Genomic DNA, 20,522 nt, shown 5'->3' with positions numbered 1-20,522 from the left:
TATTGAAGTAATATTTGACCAGTTGAAAATTTTCCTCAAAAAAGTACCTCAATTTTGTACTTACGTACAGTACTTAACTAAATGTAGTTACCACCGCTGCATAACACCTTAAATTAATAGTTTTGCTAGCAACTTAGATATACAAAACTTCTATATTCTTGGCCTGCATCGACCTCTATCCCAATATGCTTGTTTCCATTTATTTCACTTACCTCCGCCTTCCTCTCTGAGATGCAGAATGTGTGCCCACACCATCAGCTTCCATTTGAAGTGTTACTTCAGCCGACATCTTCCAAAGAAACTGATGCATAACGTTCTTTCAGCAACATTTTGTTGAACAGGATTGCTCATAAGCACTAAGAATGTCACAATAATGGAATAATGGATTGTATGCAGGTCAGGTCAGGAAATACTAGTAATGGGTGACTTCAATGTTAATTGGGAGGACAAAGGCACTAGTAAAGCACTGCAACGGATCTCTAATAAATCTGATCTCACACAACTAATTAAAGGGCCCACCAGAGTAACCTCGTCTTCAAAAACTCAAATTGACTTGATATTTACCAACAAACCTGAAATCCTTTAACATGGTCACTGGTCTGTCTGACCATAACCTCACTCTTATAGCTAGAAAGCTTACTAAATCCCGTTTTCATTTTAAACCTAATACCAAATCTAGCCAGTTACGAATACCCAAGTGTGATGTTGATAAATTTGACAGAGAAATCAAAAATATTAACTGGGATCAAATCATAGCTGGTGTATATGTGGATAATGGACACACAAATGTCCTCATGTCCACAATTCAAAACATAACAAAGCGATTTTTAAAGAAAAACAAATCTAAAGGGAATAGTAAATACACCCTCCCCTGGATCTCTAGTGACATAAGGAGATTAATGAAGGAGAGATAATGCTTTAAAGCTCTCTCTCAAGTCCAATCATTGACTGATAGGCATATATTTGTGTCCTTGAGAAATAGAGTAATAAAGGAAATTAGGGCAGCTAAATCTAATTTCTTTGTTGACCTCATACGGGATGCTAAAGGTAATCATAAACAAGTCTGGGACTGTCTGCATAAACTAACAGGGAAAGGACATAATAAGGCAACAAAGCAGCTGGAGATCAAAGAAAATGGTAACCTATATAAGGAACCAGCTGAAGTTGTGACTATCTTCAATAATCATTTTGTCAATTCTGTGAGATTGACTGTGCATAGTCCCATAAGTGGTCCACAACACTCCTCACCAATTGATGTATTACAGCCAGTCTTCACTCTGACTGAAATTTCTGAACCCAAGGTTAAGTCTATAATTACTTCTTTTAAGAATTCCAAATCAAAAGACATATTTGGACTGGATTCCATGTTTTAAAGAAACATGCTGCCTCCCTCACAGGGCCTATTACTAAAATTATAAACAGCTCTTTAAGGAGGAAAAATTCCCAAACGATTGGAAGTTAGCCATTGTTGTGCCAGTCTATAAATCAGGAGATACAACTGATATGAATAACTATAGGCCGATTAGTATTTTACCCGTCTTGTCTAAGATCTCGGAAAAATGCGTGGCTGAGCAATTGACTGAACATCTTAACAGAAGCCCTTTCAAACTGCACTCCATGCAATTTGGCTTTAGAGCCAATCACTCCACTGAGACAGCAAATTGTTTCTTTGTGGAAAACATCAAGTCAAAATTGGACAAAGGAGGCATAGTTGGAGCAATTTTCTTAGATCTGAAAAAAGCTTTTGACACTGTCAACCATGAAATACTCATCCACAAAATGTCTTATTTTAATTTCTCAACCAGTGTTACTGACTGGATGAGATCTTATCTGTCAAATAGAGTACAGTATGTGAGAGTTAATGATGAGACATCACCACCCCTGAGGAATGAACTGGGTGTACCCCAGGGATCTGTCCTGGGCCCTATTTTGTTCAGCATCTACATAAATGACCTGCCATTAGTGTGCACTGGATGTGAGGTGCAGATGTATGCTGATGATACAGTCATATATGTTCATGCGAAAACTAAAGCCCAAGTTGTTGCCAAGCTCAACGATACAATGGTACATGTACGTAAATGGCTTACTGGCTCACAGCTGAATCTCAATGTTAAGAAAACAGTATGTATGTTTTTTAGTAAAAGCAAAACTGTATCTCATTGTGAACCCAATGTCTGTGTGTCTGGGGAGGTCATTCAAACAGTTACACAGTTCAAATATCTAGGCATTATTCTTGACTCTACTCTATCATTTAAACATCAAGTGAGAAAGGTAGTGCAAATAACCAAATATAACCTAGCGAACTTTAAGTATATAAGGAACTGTTTGACAACACCTGTAGCAAAGCTATACATGACAACTATGATAATTCCTCACCTAACATATTGTATGACAAGCTGGACCCAGGTATGCAGTACAACACTAAGGCCTATTTTATCACTTAAAGTATTGGACAAAAAAACCCAACTTTACCATCACTGTAACATTCTTAATACTTATAACCTACTCAATTGGGAAAATATTTTAAAACACAGTGATGCATGCCTAATCTTTAAAATCATTAATGGGAAGGCTCCCCCACCACTCTGTACTTTTATACAGCAGAAGTCATCTAGCAGCAGAACCACAAGGTCTGCCTTAAGAGGGGACTGTGTAGTCCCTCGTAGGTCCAGTTCCTTTGGCCAATTATGCTTTTCTGTGAGAGCCTCTAAACTATGGAACCAATTGCCTGTGGATATTAGAAATTCCACCTCATACCATACATTCTCACACCATCTTAAGGTCTGGCTTTTGAGCATACAAAAATGTGAACACCTCTCAGAATAATAATGTATGTCTTATATTTTAGCTGTCCTGTAACTTTTGGTATATGTATGCTAAATAGATGGTTAGATGGTAACTTTATTAATGCCCTAACAGTTGTATGGCTGTATGGTTATATGTTATATGTTTTATGATGTTATGTTTTAATGGAGCCAGTGCTATGGCATTATGTTTTATTGTTGTATATCAATTGCTGTGTGATTTAATGTGTTTTTTTTTGTTGTTTTTTTTTTGTTTCTTTTAAGCTATTATGTGCCTAGTATAACATCTTGCCAATGGACTACAGTTGAAAATTAGCCTGCTGGCTAACACTGGCACATTTACAGAAATGTTTATTAATGTGCACTGTCCTTAAATAAATAAATGAAATGAAAATGAAATGAAATATAATCCTCAAGTTGACGCGATATAACTTCCAAACTGTTTATGTCGTTTGGAGTATGAGCAGTTGTTGCAAAAAAACTCTACAGTTCAGCAAAGTATTGGACTATTTTGGCCGATGCCATTTTGTAAATCCAGGGAATTCAGAAAGGTATCCCTTTGATGACATTTCTGTCAATGTATTCCAACTTTCATTCAATATATCAAGGTTCATTCCATATATTCAGATGGACAAACTTCATAAATATATATTATTATATATTATTCCTAAACGGCATGCCATAATATGTATATGTATATATATATTTCTATTTTCTACAATTATTTACACTTGTAAAAACTTTGGACTGCTGTGTGGCATCTTTCCTCTGACAGCTCTGTGGCCCGTCACTTAGAGTGGTTCTCAAAGTGGGGTTTGGGATCCCCCAGGGATCCTTGAACGGGCTCCAGTGGGGCTCCAGCAAAAAGGGGACAAATATATTTTCACTGTAATTCCATCCATAAGTAACACACTGACAAAATGTATGGCTGTTTCGGTCATGGTTTCATACTTTCTGTAACAGAACAACTAAGACAAATTCCTATCAGATGGGCGACCCTAGGACAAAATCTAATCAAATGGGGGTCTGTGGTCTAATTCTTGTCAAACAGTCTGAAGGAAATACAACCATTATCAGCGGAGCAATAAAGTATACTCTAATGCACAGAAGAGTAAAGTGCTGGTAAATCTTTTATATATTTTACAACTTTATTCTCGAAATGTCAGAACACAGATTTTTGGGTTTGGATTTTGAATGTACAGAAAGTTTATAACATTAGAAGAAAACTTGCTGAAACACAGCAGCTATTAAAGGCCAGAAGTTTATAAATTAATTAAAATTTATCATTGACATGAATAGGTGCCGCATGCACATTTAAAGAGGCTACTTTCATAAACAAAAGGCACAAAAGAGGAGAGAAGACTAAATAATTCCTACATGTGTGCTGACTCATCAGGGATGATATTAAATGCCACCTGAATTTTGTGTTTCCCATTATTACACATTATTAAACAACCAGCATCTCCATAAAGCTTTTAGCATGAAGTTTGACATTACAGTTTGAAGAAGTCGAGCACTGAAAATAATAAACTTGACAGCTGTGAGGACCGTTGGTAATGACACGGGTTAAACTAGCTTGTAACCAATTCCCTCCTACAAATAGGCAGCCGAGATGTTGAACAGTTGTCATCCCCAAATTCTAGTGAGGTGGTAGAATATTGCTTTGTTCAGTCAGTCAGTCCATTATGATGTTGATACCTCTGACACAAGACAAACTAAAAATCCTCTGACTGTAGATTAGTTTTGTCAAATGAATAAAGAGTAGAAAACTTTAGTTAAACCGCTAAGGGTACATCCTTATGATGTACCAGAGACCTGAAGGTGTTAAAATGACTTCATGTTTCCTTATAAGTGCATACAAGCATTGGTATAGGAAATATCAACTGTCCTGATGAAACAGCTTATTATGTAAATAAGTGTTTAATTATATTCTTACCTGATGAAGACAAACACATAGATATTAGAAGTTTCTGATCCAACACACCTCTCTGAAAGACTTATGTTTTAGTAATTAAAGCTGTGAAACCTCAAAGTGAAAATGAGCATCCAACTAGCATTGATCTTTGCTCTGCTTGTCAAGTCCAATAATAGAGAAAATTACTTGTTTCACTTTTTCACTTTTGGTTAGATTTTGTGCAAAGGCTGCAGCAAAGAATAGATTTATATAAGAAGATATCAACTGGGGCAAGCAGATGACTTGTTTATGGAGCTTTTAGTGTCAATAACTTTGCACGTAGTGACCGCATTAACCCTGTTTCCTATTTCCTCTCATTGCTGTACTGTTTTAACAACACCCTGCTTATCGAGAGTTTTCACACCTTCTTATTTGCTGCTGATCACTAAGAGAAGACATTTCAGGCTGATCAGTGTAGGATGTGCATGTTTGCTATTGAATAAAGTAGAGAGGTTTGTCTGGAAGCTGCTGACTGGGTCAACAAAGGCTGAACATTGAGGAGACATGGAAGCTGTGATTGGACTGTTGCTGATGCTACTCGGATTCTCTCATGGTGAGCTGATTAACTTGTTTAATTGGACACATTTTATGCAGTTTTGGGATAATACATTCAAAAAGTACAGTCACATCATCTTCAGTGATGTGTTTTGCAGCTTTAACACTGACCCATGCTGGGACCACATTCATACAAGAATCGGGACACTTAAATGTTTTGTCAGCTTTGATCGTCAATTGACTTCCATAGATTTATGTTGCTGTAACAAAGTGAAAGCTTTCTCTGGTTTAATCTTACAAATGGCTTATCTACAAATACTTTTATTATTCTACTCAATTTCAAGTTATAAAGATAATACTGCCTTAACTAAATGTTCTACTAAGAGGAGGAATTTTGCACCAGTGGAAATGTTTTGTTTGGTTATTGCTCACAAGAACATATTAAGAAGTACTTACAGTTACAGTCCCTATATAATAATTAAATAATCATAGTAATATTGTTACTTCTTGTTTTTAACAAATGTAGTTTAAAATGTTAGCCATGTTCTTTATAAATCCTGGTTTTCACATGAAAGTTGCTTTATAGTAAAAAAAAATTATAAAATGAAGAAAAAAACACTTTACAGACACTTCATTGCAGCTACAATATGCTTACCTTCACTGGAAAAATTAACAAGAGACCAAAACACAAAATCTTTATATTTGTAAAATCAAACCATATTCCAGTTAGAGGCTTGTGAAATGTTATTTTTTTAAACTTTTATTTTAGGTGTGGAAACCTACTGTGAACATTCTCAATGCAAAAAGAAAGAAAGAAACACAGCTGCAGCGAAACCCACTGTCTCTGTAGATCTGTTGATTTAGAAGAAATCAAAGGATCAAAATTGTTTTACATCTTTTACAGCGGTGGAAACGTGATGCCAGAAAAGTATTACAAGGAAAAGTAAACCTACCGGCTGTTCCCGTAGTTATTGTTCTATTCTACACAATTCCACAAGGAGGTGCTGTGGGATAATGTACAGGAGGACAAAGGGAGGAAGTGAAGTGTGTTGTTGTTGCAATTGCCTGTATGTCACGTTGAAGGCGAAGCGGTCCACGTAAGGATACAAAACAGCAATAAAGTTTAATGTGCTGAAGCCCATCAGACCAAATACAATCAGATGTTGTCGAGTTAAAACACAGAGAACATCAGAAAGGCTGGAATTCACGAAGAGTAGTTGCTGACGTTATCCGGTGCAAAGTTGTATCACTCTCCACATTACTTCACCAGCTAACGCGACCTATGTTACTGTCCTGCGTACCATATTACCATATTACCATATTATGTCAAACTGTTGTCTGTTGGTACAAAGCAAATGTGGAGCGATTTGTTCACTTGTCTATAGTGATGCAGGCAGGGCAGCCAGCTAATCTACATTAGCTTAGACCTGCCGCTGTTTGCTTCATAATGTTCAATTTAGATTTATTGTGGTTTTACCGATACTCAGGTACGCTTCTCCACCTCTCAGTCACTGTAACTAACGTGACCCATAATATACAATACTGCAACAAAATGGCAACAACACAGAGGAAGAGTCGTCCACTAACACTACAGTAAAGTTTCTTACTGCGGTCTAACTGTCTAACTAAAGTGTAGCAACAATCTCATTTATAATATCCAGTCCATTTCACTAACCGTTTTGTTGTCATCCAATGCATTTAGCTGTGCTGACATTGCTGAGCCTCAGGTGAAAGATACACATATAGTAATGATAGTTACTGAAAAACAGTCAGGCGAGCTAACGCTGTAGCACATCGGCTAAATGTAGTAACTGTAACGTTATCATGTCACCAGCATGGATTAGTTCAACCTCAAGTTGATAAAACTATTACCGTAACGTTGCAGTGGGAGTTTACCTGAGTTTCCAGCATGTTGTGTGAATCCGTCTCCCTGTCTGTCTACAGCCGCGTCACTGCCTTTATTTAAGGGAGGATTGTGCCAATATGCCGACTAGCTGCGCTGAATGAAAGTTACGGAGCCGGTGTTGTTCTGCCTCTGAGCCGAGAACATTAAAGTAACAGAGCCTGAACATGTCTGGAGAAAAGCCACAGTTGGCATGCCGGTGTTTCCGCGTTTATTGTGAGATTTCTGTATGAAAGCTCTTGTGTTCCGGATAATGCTTGCTCATGCGTTCAGGCATGCCCGTACGCTAGTGTCCACTGAAAACTACATAATGACCTTGACCATTCAAGGTAAATAAGTATTTTTGCCTACAGGTGAATTTAGTAAATACAATAAGTACTTAATGATAGAGGCGAATTTTGTGAATCTGAGGATTTTGTTCATCATAAGGGTTTGGATACTTCTCGAAAAGAATTTCATAATGTTTTAAAAAGTATATCTCCAAAGTTACTATTCTTACTTAAAAGTGCATTGTTATAAGGTCCTGAAAGGAGAGATCCCCAAGCTCTCACTTGGTGGGAAAGATTTTTAATCTTATGTGTAATAATCGCCATATCAGAAAAGTACTGATCTGTGGTCATAGTGACTTTCCCAAATCGTTTCTCTTATGGAAATTAAACTTCACGGAAGTCTTGGCAGAGGATATCTGGTCAGAGTCCCAGTCTCCCTCTTTTCATCTGTTCTGTATTGAATTACAATATCTTTTGACTCTCTAAATTATATAAAAAGCTATTAAAACTTCTTTAATGATTAGCAAGTTACTTAATAAAAAATCTAAATTGGTTTTATATTACTTTATATCTCCCTCATACACTATGTTGTTTTGTTTTTATTCATTTTATTTTTGTTGTTGTTTGTGTTTTATTGTTCTGTTCTTTTGTTTTATTTGTCCCGGTCTGCTTAGTCTTTATATTTTCTGTATTGCCTTTGCCTATTGATTGTGGTTAATTAAAAAAAAATAAGTAAGCCTATTGTTCTATTCCTAATTATACCACAATGTGGTGCTGTGGAATAATGCGCAATAGGAAAAGGACAGAAGTGTATCTTGTTGCAATTAGCTGTATGCCATGTTGGAGGTGATGCCTTGCTTCTGACATTAAAATCAGTAACCATCCCAGCTGATCCTGAGTCGTTACACTCACAGTGCTGAATGGCCCAATTCAGTGTGTTGTTTCATATAAATTATAATAATAATAATAATAATAATAATAATAATATGTATAATTGGACTATTATTATTTATACATTACCATGTAAGTATCATATTAATGTCAGCAACTTTAATATTCATAAAAATGAATCTGAAAACTACTAATTATAGCTGTAAAATAAATGTAGTGAAATAAAAAGTACAATGTTTCCTTCTGAAATGTGGTAGTGGTAACATAGCAAGCAAGCAAACTTATTTATATAGCAGTTTTCATACACTGCGTTCATTCAAAGTGCTTTACAGAACTGAAGCTGCAAGTACAAATACAAAGATACTTCAGAGAGAAAACAAATAAATAAAAAAGTAAAATTAATAATTAACAGACAAGATATTAAAAACAAGATTAAAACAGTGAACATAAGTTTGTCAAAGTGCTTTGACAGATGCAAAGAAATAAATATAAAAGGTATTTCAGATTTTTTTTTTTTAAAGTTCTCAAATAAAGTAGAGGTACCTCAAAACTGAACTTTAATACAGTACTTAATTTACTTAATTACACTTCACGTCTGGGCACATTCCTGTGTAATTCTTAGCTGCACAAGAATAAGTTCACGTTTTGTAATCTGGTCTGACAGAAACAGCTGCAGTGAACCCCTGTTTCTGTGGGTTTAATTACATCTCATTGTCAATTATCAATGTTGTTTTTTACATTTTTTTAATAACTTATATTTCATAATTTCCAGGTGTGGAAACATGTGATGGCAGACAGGATGGAGCTCAGTGTTATGGAGCTTTGGGAGGAATTGTGGTCCTCCAGGTGATGGACAACGCCTCAGAAATATTTAGATACCAATTGTTAAGCAACAGAACAGTAATACTTGCAGGGAGAAAAAATCAGATTCTGTCTAATCTGATAGAAAACAGATCCTCATTTACTCCCATTAATGGAACATTTAGGATCAACAACCTGAGCTGGACTGATGGTGGTGAATATTCTCTAGAAATCTTTGATTCAAATGGACAGAGATCAGAGCAGCGGACTCTACATTTGACCATTCAAGGTAAATAAAATGGTGAAAAAACGGAAATATTCTGGCAGCTGGGGCGGCAGAAAAATACCGTAAAATAACAGTAAACAACCAACTCGTAAAAATACAATGCAATTTTTGGGGCTTTTATTGTTTAATTAAGAACATATACACCTATAAAAACAATTAAATTACCTTTAAATATAGTTGAACACTGCTATAATACAAATAATCAGGCTGAGATGGATGAGAAGGCCTGGCTCGCACTCTCCGCTCTAATTCATCCCAAAGGTGTTCTATCAGGTTGGGGTCAGGACTGTGCACCAAACTCGTTTATCCATGTCTTTCTGGACCTTGCTTTGTGCACTGGTGCACAGTCATGTTGGAACAGGAAGGGGCCATTCCCAAACTGTTTCCACAAAGCTGGGAGCATGAAATTGTCCTAAATGTTTTGGTATGCCAGAGAACACGTCTCCACAGCACTAGTGGCGGCGTGCTTTTCACCATGTATCTGACGCTTTGCATTGCACTTGGTGATGTAAGGCTTGGATGCAGCTGCTCTGCCATGGAAACCCATTCTATTAAGCTCTCTACGCACTGTTCTAGAGCTAATCTGAAGGCCACACGACATTTGGAGGTCTGTAGCTCTCGGCGCGGAGTCGGCGCATCTGCAGAAGCTGCCAACTTTCTGCATTCAATGATTCGGAAGGGGTGTCTCCATACTTTTGTCAATATAGTGTATACCGTCAGATCACACAGTCCTATTTATCAATGCAGTTATATTGTAAATCAAACGCTGTCAAGCTTTTGGATGTAAGGAACGGCAAGCTAATGTAGATCATCTGCCTTTTGCTTATTGCTCACACTTAATGGAAGAGCTGGTGGTGGAGGGGGAGTGGTTATCTGCTCTGTCATTTCTGCAGCCATGTAGCCACCAGACTTTCTATGGGCTATGGACTAACACATTTCCAGAACTTGGTCACCATACCAATTATTAAGGGAAACTTACTTAATGTCTTGCAGACCTTGGATAGATATACTGTTGATTTTGTTTAACGTTGTTTATATTTTCCAATTGAGCTAAGAACCCAAGTGGTTTGTTTAGGTCATCCAGAGGTGTTGTTGTGCAAAGTCAGTCGAATCTGAAAATGTACTTTTGGCTTGCATACCAAAAACTTGCAAACAAATTTATCCATTTGGACTGCCAAGAAAAACTTCACATTCGCACTTGTCTTTCTACTTGCATATATTTACATCTTTTTTGTATACCAACTTAATTTAGAAATGTTGGACTTCCCCAACTCCCGTGCACATAGTTGTGCGCTGCCTTGCAAGGCCAGGTGGACCTAATTCAGCAATCAGCTGTAGCACTCCTGGGGCAAAACTAGAAGACAGAAAAGGAACAAGGATACACAGCACAGAGAAACGCATATAGCCGTAACAACATTTACCAGATACCTAAACTGGCTTTAGAAAGTCATAAAATATCATATTGAAACCAGGGAAGAAGTCTTTGGATCAGTCCTGAATGAAAGCAAAATGCCAGCATTTTAAGAAATACTTTCCAATTGCTTTACATTCAGATTGCACTTTTTTGCATCTTGGAGCTGTGTCTAACAGTATCCAAAATATTCTTTATGTTGACCCAATTAGGTTTCTAATGAATAGATCTGAAAATATCGTCAATAATGTATATAAAAAAAAACAATTCTTTTAACCCACTGTGACCCATCCACTTGTGACCTTGATTGTAAGTTGCTTTAGGTAAAAGCGTCCGCTAAATGAATAAATGTCTGAATTTGCTCAAATTAAGTAAATTTAAGGAAGTCTGAAACTTTCAGAAATAGCCCTAGTACAAGATTACTCAAAATGGATTTCTGGTCTCTATTATAGGATAAATGGTAATGTAAAATAATGTGAACATGTGGTCATTTTTAATTATGAAAAAACAGGATTTAAATATGTTTACTTTAGGTTTGATAATACACCTATAGCTAAGACTCTTCAATCAAGTATCTGTAAAATGGCATTAAAATAAATTTTCATCACAAACCCATAATTTTACAGGAAGTTTTCTTTTTTAACCCCATTAAAAGGTGAACACCTGTCATTTAACAATAAATTAAATATTACCTTTCTGTAATTTTCCACTTTGGGGCAATTATATACTATGTTAATCTAACTTGTAATCTAAGAATTATAATAAAATTCAAAAGCTGTGAAATTACAGTAATTATGGCTGTTTCAATGTTCAAAACTGTTTCGACAGTTTAACAATACTTGTAGACACTATATACTGATTAAAATAACATTTATTCAATGTTTTTATTTTCCAAATATCAATAATTAAAGGAGATATTTGTCAATTAACTAGAAAACCTATGTCAAGTTACAGAAAAAATGTTTTTTGTTACGGTTAACTGTTACTAATTGTACCAAGTTTAAGAAATGTTTTTACAGTATTAAACTTATTTTTAACAGTTTCTTCTTTTAAATAATAAAAATTATTTATATATGTTTGTTTACGTAAAAAAACAATATTTTCTTTAAAATAACAGAAATGTTATGGTTAATCACAGCTACAGGTTTTTCATATTATTTTACATTAGACATGTAAATTCACAGTTTATTTTTGCACTTTTTTGATATTTTCATGTATTTCAAAAATACAGGAAAACTGTGAAATAAAAAGGAATAAAACTTTAAAATTACAGATTTTCTTTATAGTGTACTGGAAATTTTTGTAACATTAAAAATACACCATGACAAGTAAAAGCCCTGCATTCAAATGTTTACTTAAGTAAGAGAACACAAGTACCTGCAAAATATAATTAGGTTATTACAAATTAAAGTAAGCCTATTGTTCTAGTCCTCATTTCACCACATGGTAGTGATGTGGGATTATGCACAATATCAATAAGGAGGGACGTGTCATTGTTGCAATTACCTGTATGCCATGTTGGAGGCCATGCCTTGCTTCTTTTATTAAAATCAGTAACCATCACAGCCGATCCTGAGTCCTTCTACACATTACACTCACAGTCCTGAATGGCCCCATTCAGAGTGTTTTGTCAGAATATTATCATATAATAATATGTATAATTGGACTATTATTATTGATGCATTATCATGTAACTTGCATATTAATTCATTAATTCATGTAAAATATGAATCTGAAAAATAACTACTAATTGTAGCTGCAGAATAAATATAGTGAAGTAAAAAGTAAAATAGACAGATCCTCATTTACTCCCAGTGATGCAACATTTAGGATCAACAACCTGAGTTGGACTGATGGTGGTGAATAAACTCTTGAAATCTTTGATTCAAATGGAACGAGATCAGAGCTGTAGACTATAAAGTTGGTCACTCAAGGTAAATAACAATTTTGACTACTGGAGAATTTAGTGATATTAATAGACACATGTTATATTCTATTTCCAAACTTCATGTATCTCATATTCTGCCAATATATTTGTACTGTATATCTATCTATGCCTATTAGAAACTGTGTAGAATAACCAAGATTTATCAAGAAGAATGTGTTTCCTTCAGCTCCTGTGACCTCTGTCCTGCTGGTCTCTGAGTGTCTGTCCCAGGGAGAGATGAGGGTGTCCTGCTCCTCTGAGGGAGGGGACAGTCCTCAGTACAGCTGGACTCTGGATGGACACACACTGACAGACGCTCAGCTCCTCTCTGGAAACAATGAGAGTAACAACATCACTCTGAAACAAGACGTGTCAGGACAGCTGGTCTGCTCAGTCAGGAATAACGTCAGTAGTGTCTCCAAAAAAGAGAAGATATCTACCTGTGGTGAGTAGAAAACAGTTTGATTAGTATGACTGACTCTGATTATTAACTGTACATCATTTATCTGATTCTTTTCCACAGGCTTCATATTCATTAACTGCACCATCAATATGACACACATATCACAGTGGGTGCTTGAAGCCAATAACACCCTGTGCATTGAACCAGCAACAACACCTACCATGATCACAGATACTGTGAGCGTCCCCAGCAGTGATGTCCCATGGTACATTAGTGAGTGCAAACTAACCCTACTGCAGTGGATTTATTAAAGTCATTTTCCCTTTTCATTTTTGTCTGTCTCCACCCATAAAGTTTGTTAACTTAAAGATCGTGTGTCTCTTGTGTCTTTATTACTGAAAAAGGCAATTTGCCAGTAATCGCCAGCGTACTCTCTGCACTGTTAATTCTGTTGGCAGTTGGGGGGTCAGTCGCCTGTGCTCACAAGAAACAGGAAAACAACAGACCAAAAGGTACTAAACCTGAACCATCATTGCAGTCATTCTTTTTAGCTCTTTTTACAAATCAAAACAACAGACATTATGGGAAATACACTTTACTGGCTTACTTGCAGAGAGTTAGATCACTGGGTGACACCAGTTTTCTCATCTAGCTCTTAGCAAGAAAGCGAAAAGGCGTATTTCTGATTATGTTAAACTATTCCTTTAACAATTGACTTCTGATATCAAAAGTGATGTGACCTTTCTGTACTGATTTATCTAATCATTAAATATGATATATTTGTGCCATCACTTCCTTTTACTCTGCAGAAGAAGAAGATGAACAGGAATTAACCTATGCTGATGTCAGGGTTGTGCAGCTGCCTGGGAGACAGCAAAGGGAAGAGGTGGAGGTGGAGTACGGCCAAGTCAAGATTTCACAGTGACCTCGGCAGGCCATTGAACCAACAGGAGATGAATGTGTGTATGCCAAAGTCCGCAGAGGCAGCTGATTCAGTGTTCACTGCACCGCTGAAGGCAGGTGGAGGAGGTGTGCCAAGATGCCTGAAGGTCTTTCACCTTATTTTAATGTGATTTCCAATAGGAAAATAAAAAGCCATCAGTGCTCATATTATTTTATTCACCTTTACTGTACTTCTGGGTTGTGACTGAGCATCAAAGTATCAGCTCCAGCATTTGAATCACAGTGTGGCTAGTTTTATAGACTAGATTATGTATTATGACTATTTAATATTTTCGTAAGATTATATTTTGCTACAATTTTAATATCTCTTATCGTTAGATGTTCCACTTCCTCATTTTTATTTGTGTCCAATTTATGAGCATTTTACTTTTATTTCATTATTAAAACACTCTGTAATAATGTATTATGTATTCTACAATGATTGGCAGACCTGAACAGTACTCTAAACTTCTCTGAACAAGTGGCATCAGTATGTTTATTTTGGTTTATCATCAGTGATTACATGTTATCACTTTATCTTTATCAACAGGATTTGAAGAGATATATCTGTTTTACTGCTTTTATATTTGTATTGTTCACTGTAATTTCTTATTGTTGTTTTTTTTAGGTAGACAATTTTAAGATCTGTCCAGGGACAACGGATGAAAAATAGCCTTTTGGCAAATTCTGGTACATTTGCAGCAATGTTAATTAATGTACACTGTCCCTGTCAATAAACTAATAAATAAAATAAATAAATCTTCATGTCAAAGTAATACATTTTGCATTTACATAAATCAAAATCTATTTTTTTAAACAGATGTTGATGGGTGAGTCGAGGGTCAGAGTTTACCAAACAAACTAACATGCTCTTGCATATGCAGATTTATTAAAGGTTCAGTGTGTGAGTGTTAATCTCAAACTCAATCAAGCTGTCTTCCTTTGGTTTTCTGGCCTAACGATAATTTTAATTCACAGTATGCACGCATTTGTTTCCATGAGGTAAACACTTTTCTCAAGCATCAGCTTTTAGTCTTACAACATTCGTTTGTCAGTTACATGGTGCGAATTTCAAAGGGTGTTAAAAGCAGCTTTGACAGTTGACGGTAATATATCCCCTCAATGTAATGATAAATATGAGTGGGTGTGTACTTTTAATTTTGCTGCTTGCTCAAATTTTTAAGTTAATGGGGGGGATTAGTCTATTGTGATGATCCAGACATAGATAATATAGCCTACTGTCTTTTCATCTGAAATTTGAAATATACTTCCACTTTTCAGTGTTTGCTGCTAATAGTCATTTAGCAGCAAAGGAGGAACACCTTTTAATAGAGTGTTGTTCTCTTCCTTTTCCTGCTTTACTGAAACAAGGACAAAACTGAGATGGACAAAGTGTTTTTGTAGAATTTAGTAAACTCAAGCACATGAGGTTCAAGAGGAAAGGGACCTTAGAGCTGATCAGATTCTGATCATGTGATAATTTATCTTTTGACACCATCAAACATGTTTCCTATTTCGTTTGATGAGTTTCCGTTGACTTTGTGGTTTCCAGTTTAGAATGTAGGTGTCACAACAGAAGTACAGATGTCAATGTTACTCAACTGTAGCAATGGACACTTTGTGTGATGTTTTCATAATTTGAATAATTCAGTGTTGGGGTAAAGTTGAGAGGTTTGACTGGAAGCTGCTGACTCGGTCAACAGAGGCTGAACACTGAGCAGACATGGAAGCTGTGACTGGACTGTTGCTGATGCTACTCAGAGTCTCTCATGGTGAACTGATTCACTTGTTTAATTGGACACATTTTATACAACTATGGGATAAGGACATTAAAAAATGTCTGACATCATCTTCAGTGATGCGTTTTGCTTTCAAACACTGACCTACCCTGGGACCACATTCATACAACAACATTGCAGTCATGAAATGTCATGTGCTATCTTTGGAAACGTGGGGGACTTTACTAGAATTGTAAAATTAAGTCCTGTAAGTTTGAGATAAAGTTTTTCACTCAACACAAGTTTTGATGTTAACTTAAACATCACCACAAAAAATTGTACTCTGGTAACTAAAGTCAAACTGTTTTCCAGTCAGAGGACTGTGATATATTAACAATTCACAAATACAGGATACATAAACATATTGTGATCTAAAAATCTATTTATATTTCATATAATACATTACTATTTGTACATTCCTGAAAATTAGTGGTTTGTATTTTTTTCCAGGTGTGGAAACCTAATGTCAAAAAATGTAAAGTAAAAGGTACTCACCACACTTAATGGCCCCAGTGTTTTTTTATATGTATTATCACACAGTAAGATCATATGTGTTATTGGATTATATTACTGATGCTTTACCAACGTAAGAAGTATTTTAATGTTGGCAAGTTAGTTGCAAGTATGTCGATGCATCATTTAATGAATTTATTTTAAGTTGTATTTTGTTAAATATGAATCTGAAAAGTAACCACTAAGTATGCATACAATTTTTTCTACTGCAAATAAATATGTAGAAGTGTTAAGTATAATGTAGAAGTATAATGTAGCGTAGAAGTTAATGTAGCGGTTTCATGTAATGTTGTTTTATGTAAAAGCATGTTTGTATATTAATGGAAGTAACTCAACTGAATTGTTAATGTACTTAAATCACATTTCATCACTGGTCATAGTAATTCTCAGGTGCACAATTTATTTCCTGTTTGCAAACTTAAGGAAATTGAATAATTAAAATGGTTAAAATTTTGTGTTTTTTACAACTTATATTTAAAATTTCCAGGTGTGGAAACATGTGATGGCAGACAGGATGGAGCTTGGAGCTTTGGGAGGAACTGTGGTCCTCCAGCTGATGACAGCGCCTCAGAAATATTTAAATACCAATTGTTAATAAACTAAACAGTAATACTCCATTGGACAAAAAAGACAATTGTGTCTAATCTGATAATAGACACACTCTAAAAACTATCACTGGGATAAACTTAATTTTATTGGTGAAACATTTTTACACTTAAAAATACTGAGTAAATTTAAAAGCTTTGAAATCAAGTAAATATACCTTATGAATTTAGTAAATGTAAGTTAAAAATTAATAACTAACTAATCCTGATAGATAAAACAGAGTAGATCTAATTAAAATCTTAAGTCAATGTAATAGAAACCCTTGGAGATAATAAAATTGAGTAGATATAACTAAAATTCTAAGTAGATATAACTAGAAACAATATTAAATTTTAATTAACAAAACAAATATGCAACATTTACTCAATGATTTACCTGAATATTTAACTATCAATTATCAATATAAATATGTCACATGTACTTAATTCTTTTAAACTATATTTACCTTTATCTTCATACACAATATATCTCAAGAAAAACAAAGCAACTGAACACATCACATTTTAATTAGACATTTTTTTGTCCAATCTGGTTACTTTACAAAAAGATGACATAAATTACAAATGACATACACTATGTAACAATGACCACACTATAAAAACAGTGAGCTCAACTCTGCATATTAGTAAGCTGTCTCTCAAAAATGGTGCAAATGCACCAAGAATAATTGGCTTTTGAATTAACTTAAAGTCCAGTGTGTAGAGAGATTTGCAAAATATGGCAGAAATAGAATGATATTCACAAATGTTTTCAGTAGTGTATAATCACCTATTATGACCCTTTTTATGTGTACAGACGGCACGGGTCCTCTTGCTCAGAGTCCGCCACGTTGCATAGTCATGTTTCTACAGTAGTGCAGAATGGACAAACCAAAGACTGGCTCTAGGTCGGGCCAAGTGTATAGGAGAAACTACGATGGCAGTGAAACTTCAGAAAAATGGGAAGGCCCTATCTAGAGTCATTGTTTGGTTTGTCCGTTCAGGGCTACTATAGTAACATGGTGGACTTGACGCGTGCAGTCTGTAGAATAGACAATTTATTAGGTACACCTCGAACAATCTACTGCTTTGCTAAAAAGTCCACCAAAATATGTAGTTGAATCCTAATTTTAAGCCTGATCGATTCCATAACTTTCAGACTGCATGTTACAAGAAATTGACACACAAAGAGTACTCCCTCCCTGCTCATTCCCTGTGCTTCTCCTTTGCATGTTTGTGATCTCATCTCAGTCATCAATGAATACATTAGTTAAAACTTCAAACGAACACTTAAAAATCCTGAAAACTATTTTACTAACCTCAAAGTCCTTCATCAAGGCACTTGCATCTTCTCCCGGATGGTCAATGAGACATCGGATGATGGCCTTTCGTTTTTGTAGAATGAAGATTCCACTCTGCAGAACAGAAAGTATTTAAACAACTAATAAAACCTGAACATTCAAGCAGAATTTTGCTTTACTGCACCCACTTTATTGTCAAAATGGTTTCAATTGAATTAACATTAGATAAATGAAACATCAGCAGTATAGAACCGGTATTTGTGGAGTGATCCAAAGTAGATGCAAGATGGAAAACTCAGTCATGGCACAGATGAACAGGAAGATGCATGACCATGACCAGAATGAAGGACAGAAAAAGCAAATAATGTTAAATCTAGGGCAGGTAAGATTTTTTTTAAATAACCATTCATTTTTTCCTGACAGTAGTACATGAGACAGATAAGGTGGCTACCTCCACTCCAGAGGGAATACAATTGTAGTGCCTGAAGTAGAATACTCACTTCTGCCTGAATGAGAAAGAGAAAAAAGACAGAAAGAGCTGGTAACACAATCTATTATCATTTCAAGTCTTCAAAAACACATGCAGGCTTTCTGTCTGTAACTTCTGTGTTTACCTCTACAAAAAGTCTATTTACTCACGTGCGAGACATCAAACAAGGCAGGCCATCACCAGGACCTGTAATGGCAGCAAACAATGAATGTAGTGTTAAATGCAAAATATCCGATAGCAATATAATAGTTTATATTTTTATGTCCTTGGTAGTTGTAACTAGTTTCTGTTTACAGTAAATGCCAGAGATGGGGACTCGAGTTAGAGACTCGGACTGGAGTGCGACTTAAGTTGCACATACAGTGACTTGAGACTTGACTTGAGACTCGTCCTCAAAAGACTTCAGACTCGACTTGGACTCGAGGTGTGGGACTCGTGAACAATATTTATTTTTTAGGAAACTTCTGATGAGCTTACCGTTATTCCCTCCCTCCGATACCTATAACCTGCCTACGTAACACATGCTGTAACACTGCTGCGCGGCCACACGTGAGAGAGGACAACAAACAGCGGCAGCTGCTGAGCCATTCATCATAAACTTTGGCGGTGAGTTAACATCACCAACTCAGCATTGGCCATCTACCGTTAGCTCGCTTCTTGCTTTAGCTACGACCTACGAGAGGTTTACTCCGACTGTCGTTCGTTATGAAAAGATGAATGAGAGTTTGTTTACTTCCCAAACTTGTGATAGTCGATAACGTAATCATTTACGTCCCGCTGGCTGCCATCACTTAATTATTACCGTTGGCTAGAAAGAAATTACAGGTTTATTGTTGTTACACTGGTTTGAGAGTGGGGGATGTGTTGGCTTACAGTAGTTTAGGCTGTCATTGACTGCATTGCACATTACATGGTTGTGCTCTGTAAGTTAAAAACAGGTTACAGGTTTATTGTTGATTATGCAACGTCACAGTTTTATTTAATTAATGTTACACTAGGTTTAAGAGTCTGGGGAGTGTGTTGACTTACAATATTTAATAAGTGTTGTTGAAGTCTGACTGGCTATCACTCCCTGACCCAGTTTTAGTATACATCGTCATGTCATAAAACAATAAAACAAAAGTGTAGGTCAGTCCATGATTGGCCCACGTCCTCTGACCCCAACGTTTGTCATCTGATCATGCAGAGACCCCCTGTTTCTGCACCTCTCCAAAAAACACACACATCAGGTCTAGTTTAATAAATGATAAACCAACATATAAACTTCTACCTATAAAATACATCAGAGATCAATATAAGTAAACACAATATAGTGGTTCCACTGAGTAATACAAAAATCATATATCATAATCTCTCACAAGCCATCAATAATTGCATTGCACATTACATGGTTGTGCTCTGTAAATGGAAAAAACAGGTTACAGTTACAGTATTCCTTATAGCTATGCAGTTTTATAAGCAACCTGGATTGAACACAGCAGGTGACACAGAGACTTGAGACTTGACTTGGACTCTAGCTCAAAGACTTGTGAGCATCTCTGGCAAATGCAATCCTACATGGTCAAAATTAAGGTGCTACTCACTTTGCAAATTTACTGCTTTCCTAAATTTGTGTAAACCAAATTAAATGTGTTGGGATCCCTGTTTTAATGCTACACATTTAATCCTCCAGGAACACTATAATCAAAGGATGAAATCTACCTGCGGTTTTGTTATCTTCATTCAGCTTCTTTCCCTCAGTGGTGTTGGTGCTGTGAAACAAATAAAATA

At 35.9% G+C, this 20,522-nt stretch overlaps 1 protein-coding gene and 2 long non-coding RNA genes across 3 annotated transcripts; 2 read left to right on the top strand and 1 right to left on the bottom strand.

The window, feature by feature from the left end:
- Positions 1 to 7,409: 7,409 nt before the first annotated feature.
- On the top strand, positions 7,410 to 13,492 carry LOC119881822 (T-cell surface antigen CD2-like). The gene is made up of 4 exons (XM_038691929.1): positions 7,410 to 7,485; positions 9,089 to 9,406; positions 12,929 to 13,186; positions 13,265 to 13,492. Exons 1-4 carry the CDS (start codon positions 7,410 to 7,412, stop codon positions 13,453 to 13,455), a joined length of 843 nt encoding a protein of 280 aa, XP_038547857.1. The 3' UTR covers positions 13,456 to 13,492.
- A 71-nt stretch (positions 13,493 to 13,563) lies between these two features.
- Positions 13,564 to 14,252, top strand: LOC119881823. The gene is made up of 2 exons (XR_005440422.1): positions 13,564 to 13,656; positions 13,954 to 14,252. It is a non-coding gene; the product is annotated as an uncharacterized LOC119881823 (long non-coding RNA).
- A 3,484-nt stretch (positions 14,253 to 17,736) lies between these two features.
- On the bottom strand, positions 17,737 to 20,513 carry LOC119881824. The gene is made up of 5 exons (XR_005440423.1): positions 20,454 to 20,513; positions 18,902 to 18,938; positions 18,763 to 18,768; positions 18,281 to 18,376; positions 17,737 to 18,003 (listed from the first exon to the last, which is right to left on the bottom strand). It is a non-coding gene; the product is annotated as an uncharacterized LOC119881824 (long non-coding RNA).
- Positions 20,514 to 20,522: the final 9 nt, after the last annotated feature.

This window comes from Micropterus salmoides, unplaced genomic scaffold, assembly GCF_014851395.1.
Source record: "Micropterus salmoides isolate LMB-PRFRI ecotype aquatic unplaced genomic scaffold, ASM1485139v1 Ms_hic_scaffold_2726, whole genome shotgun sequence".
NCBI classification, from domain to species: domain Eukaryota; kingdom Metazoa; phylum Chordata; class Actinopteri; order Centrarchiformes; family Centrarchidae; genus Micropterus; species Micropterus salmoides.
Note: the sequence above shows the minus strand (reverse complement) of the source record. Positions and strands in the feature narration are given on the sequence as shown.

Bases quoted from the DNA above. Each gene is read 5' to 3' on its own strand.
- LOC119881822 (XM_038691929.1), top strand. From the start codon at position 7,410: ATGCTTGCTCATGCGTTCAGGCATGCCCGTACGCTAGTGTCCACTGAA. The intron at 7,486-9,088 runs GTAAATAAGTAT...CATAATTTCCAG, and splicing joins AATGACCTTGACCATTCAAG to GTGTGGAAACATGTGATGGC. The intron at 13,187-13,264 runs GTGAGTAGAAAA...TCTTTTCCACAG, and splicing joins AGAGAAGATATCTACCTGTG to GCTTCATATTCATTAACTGC.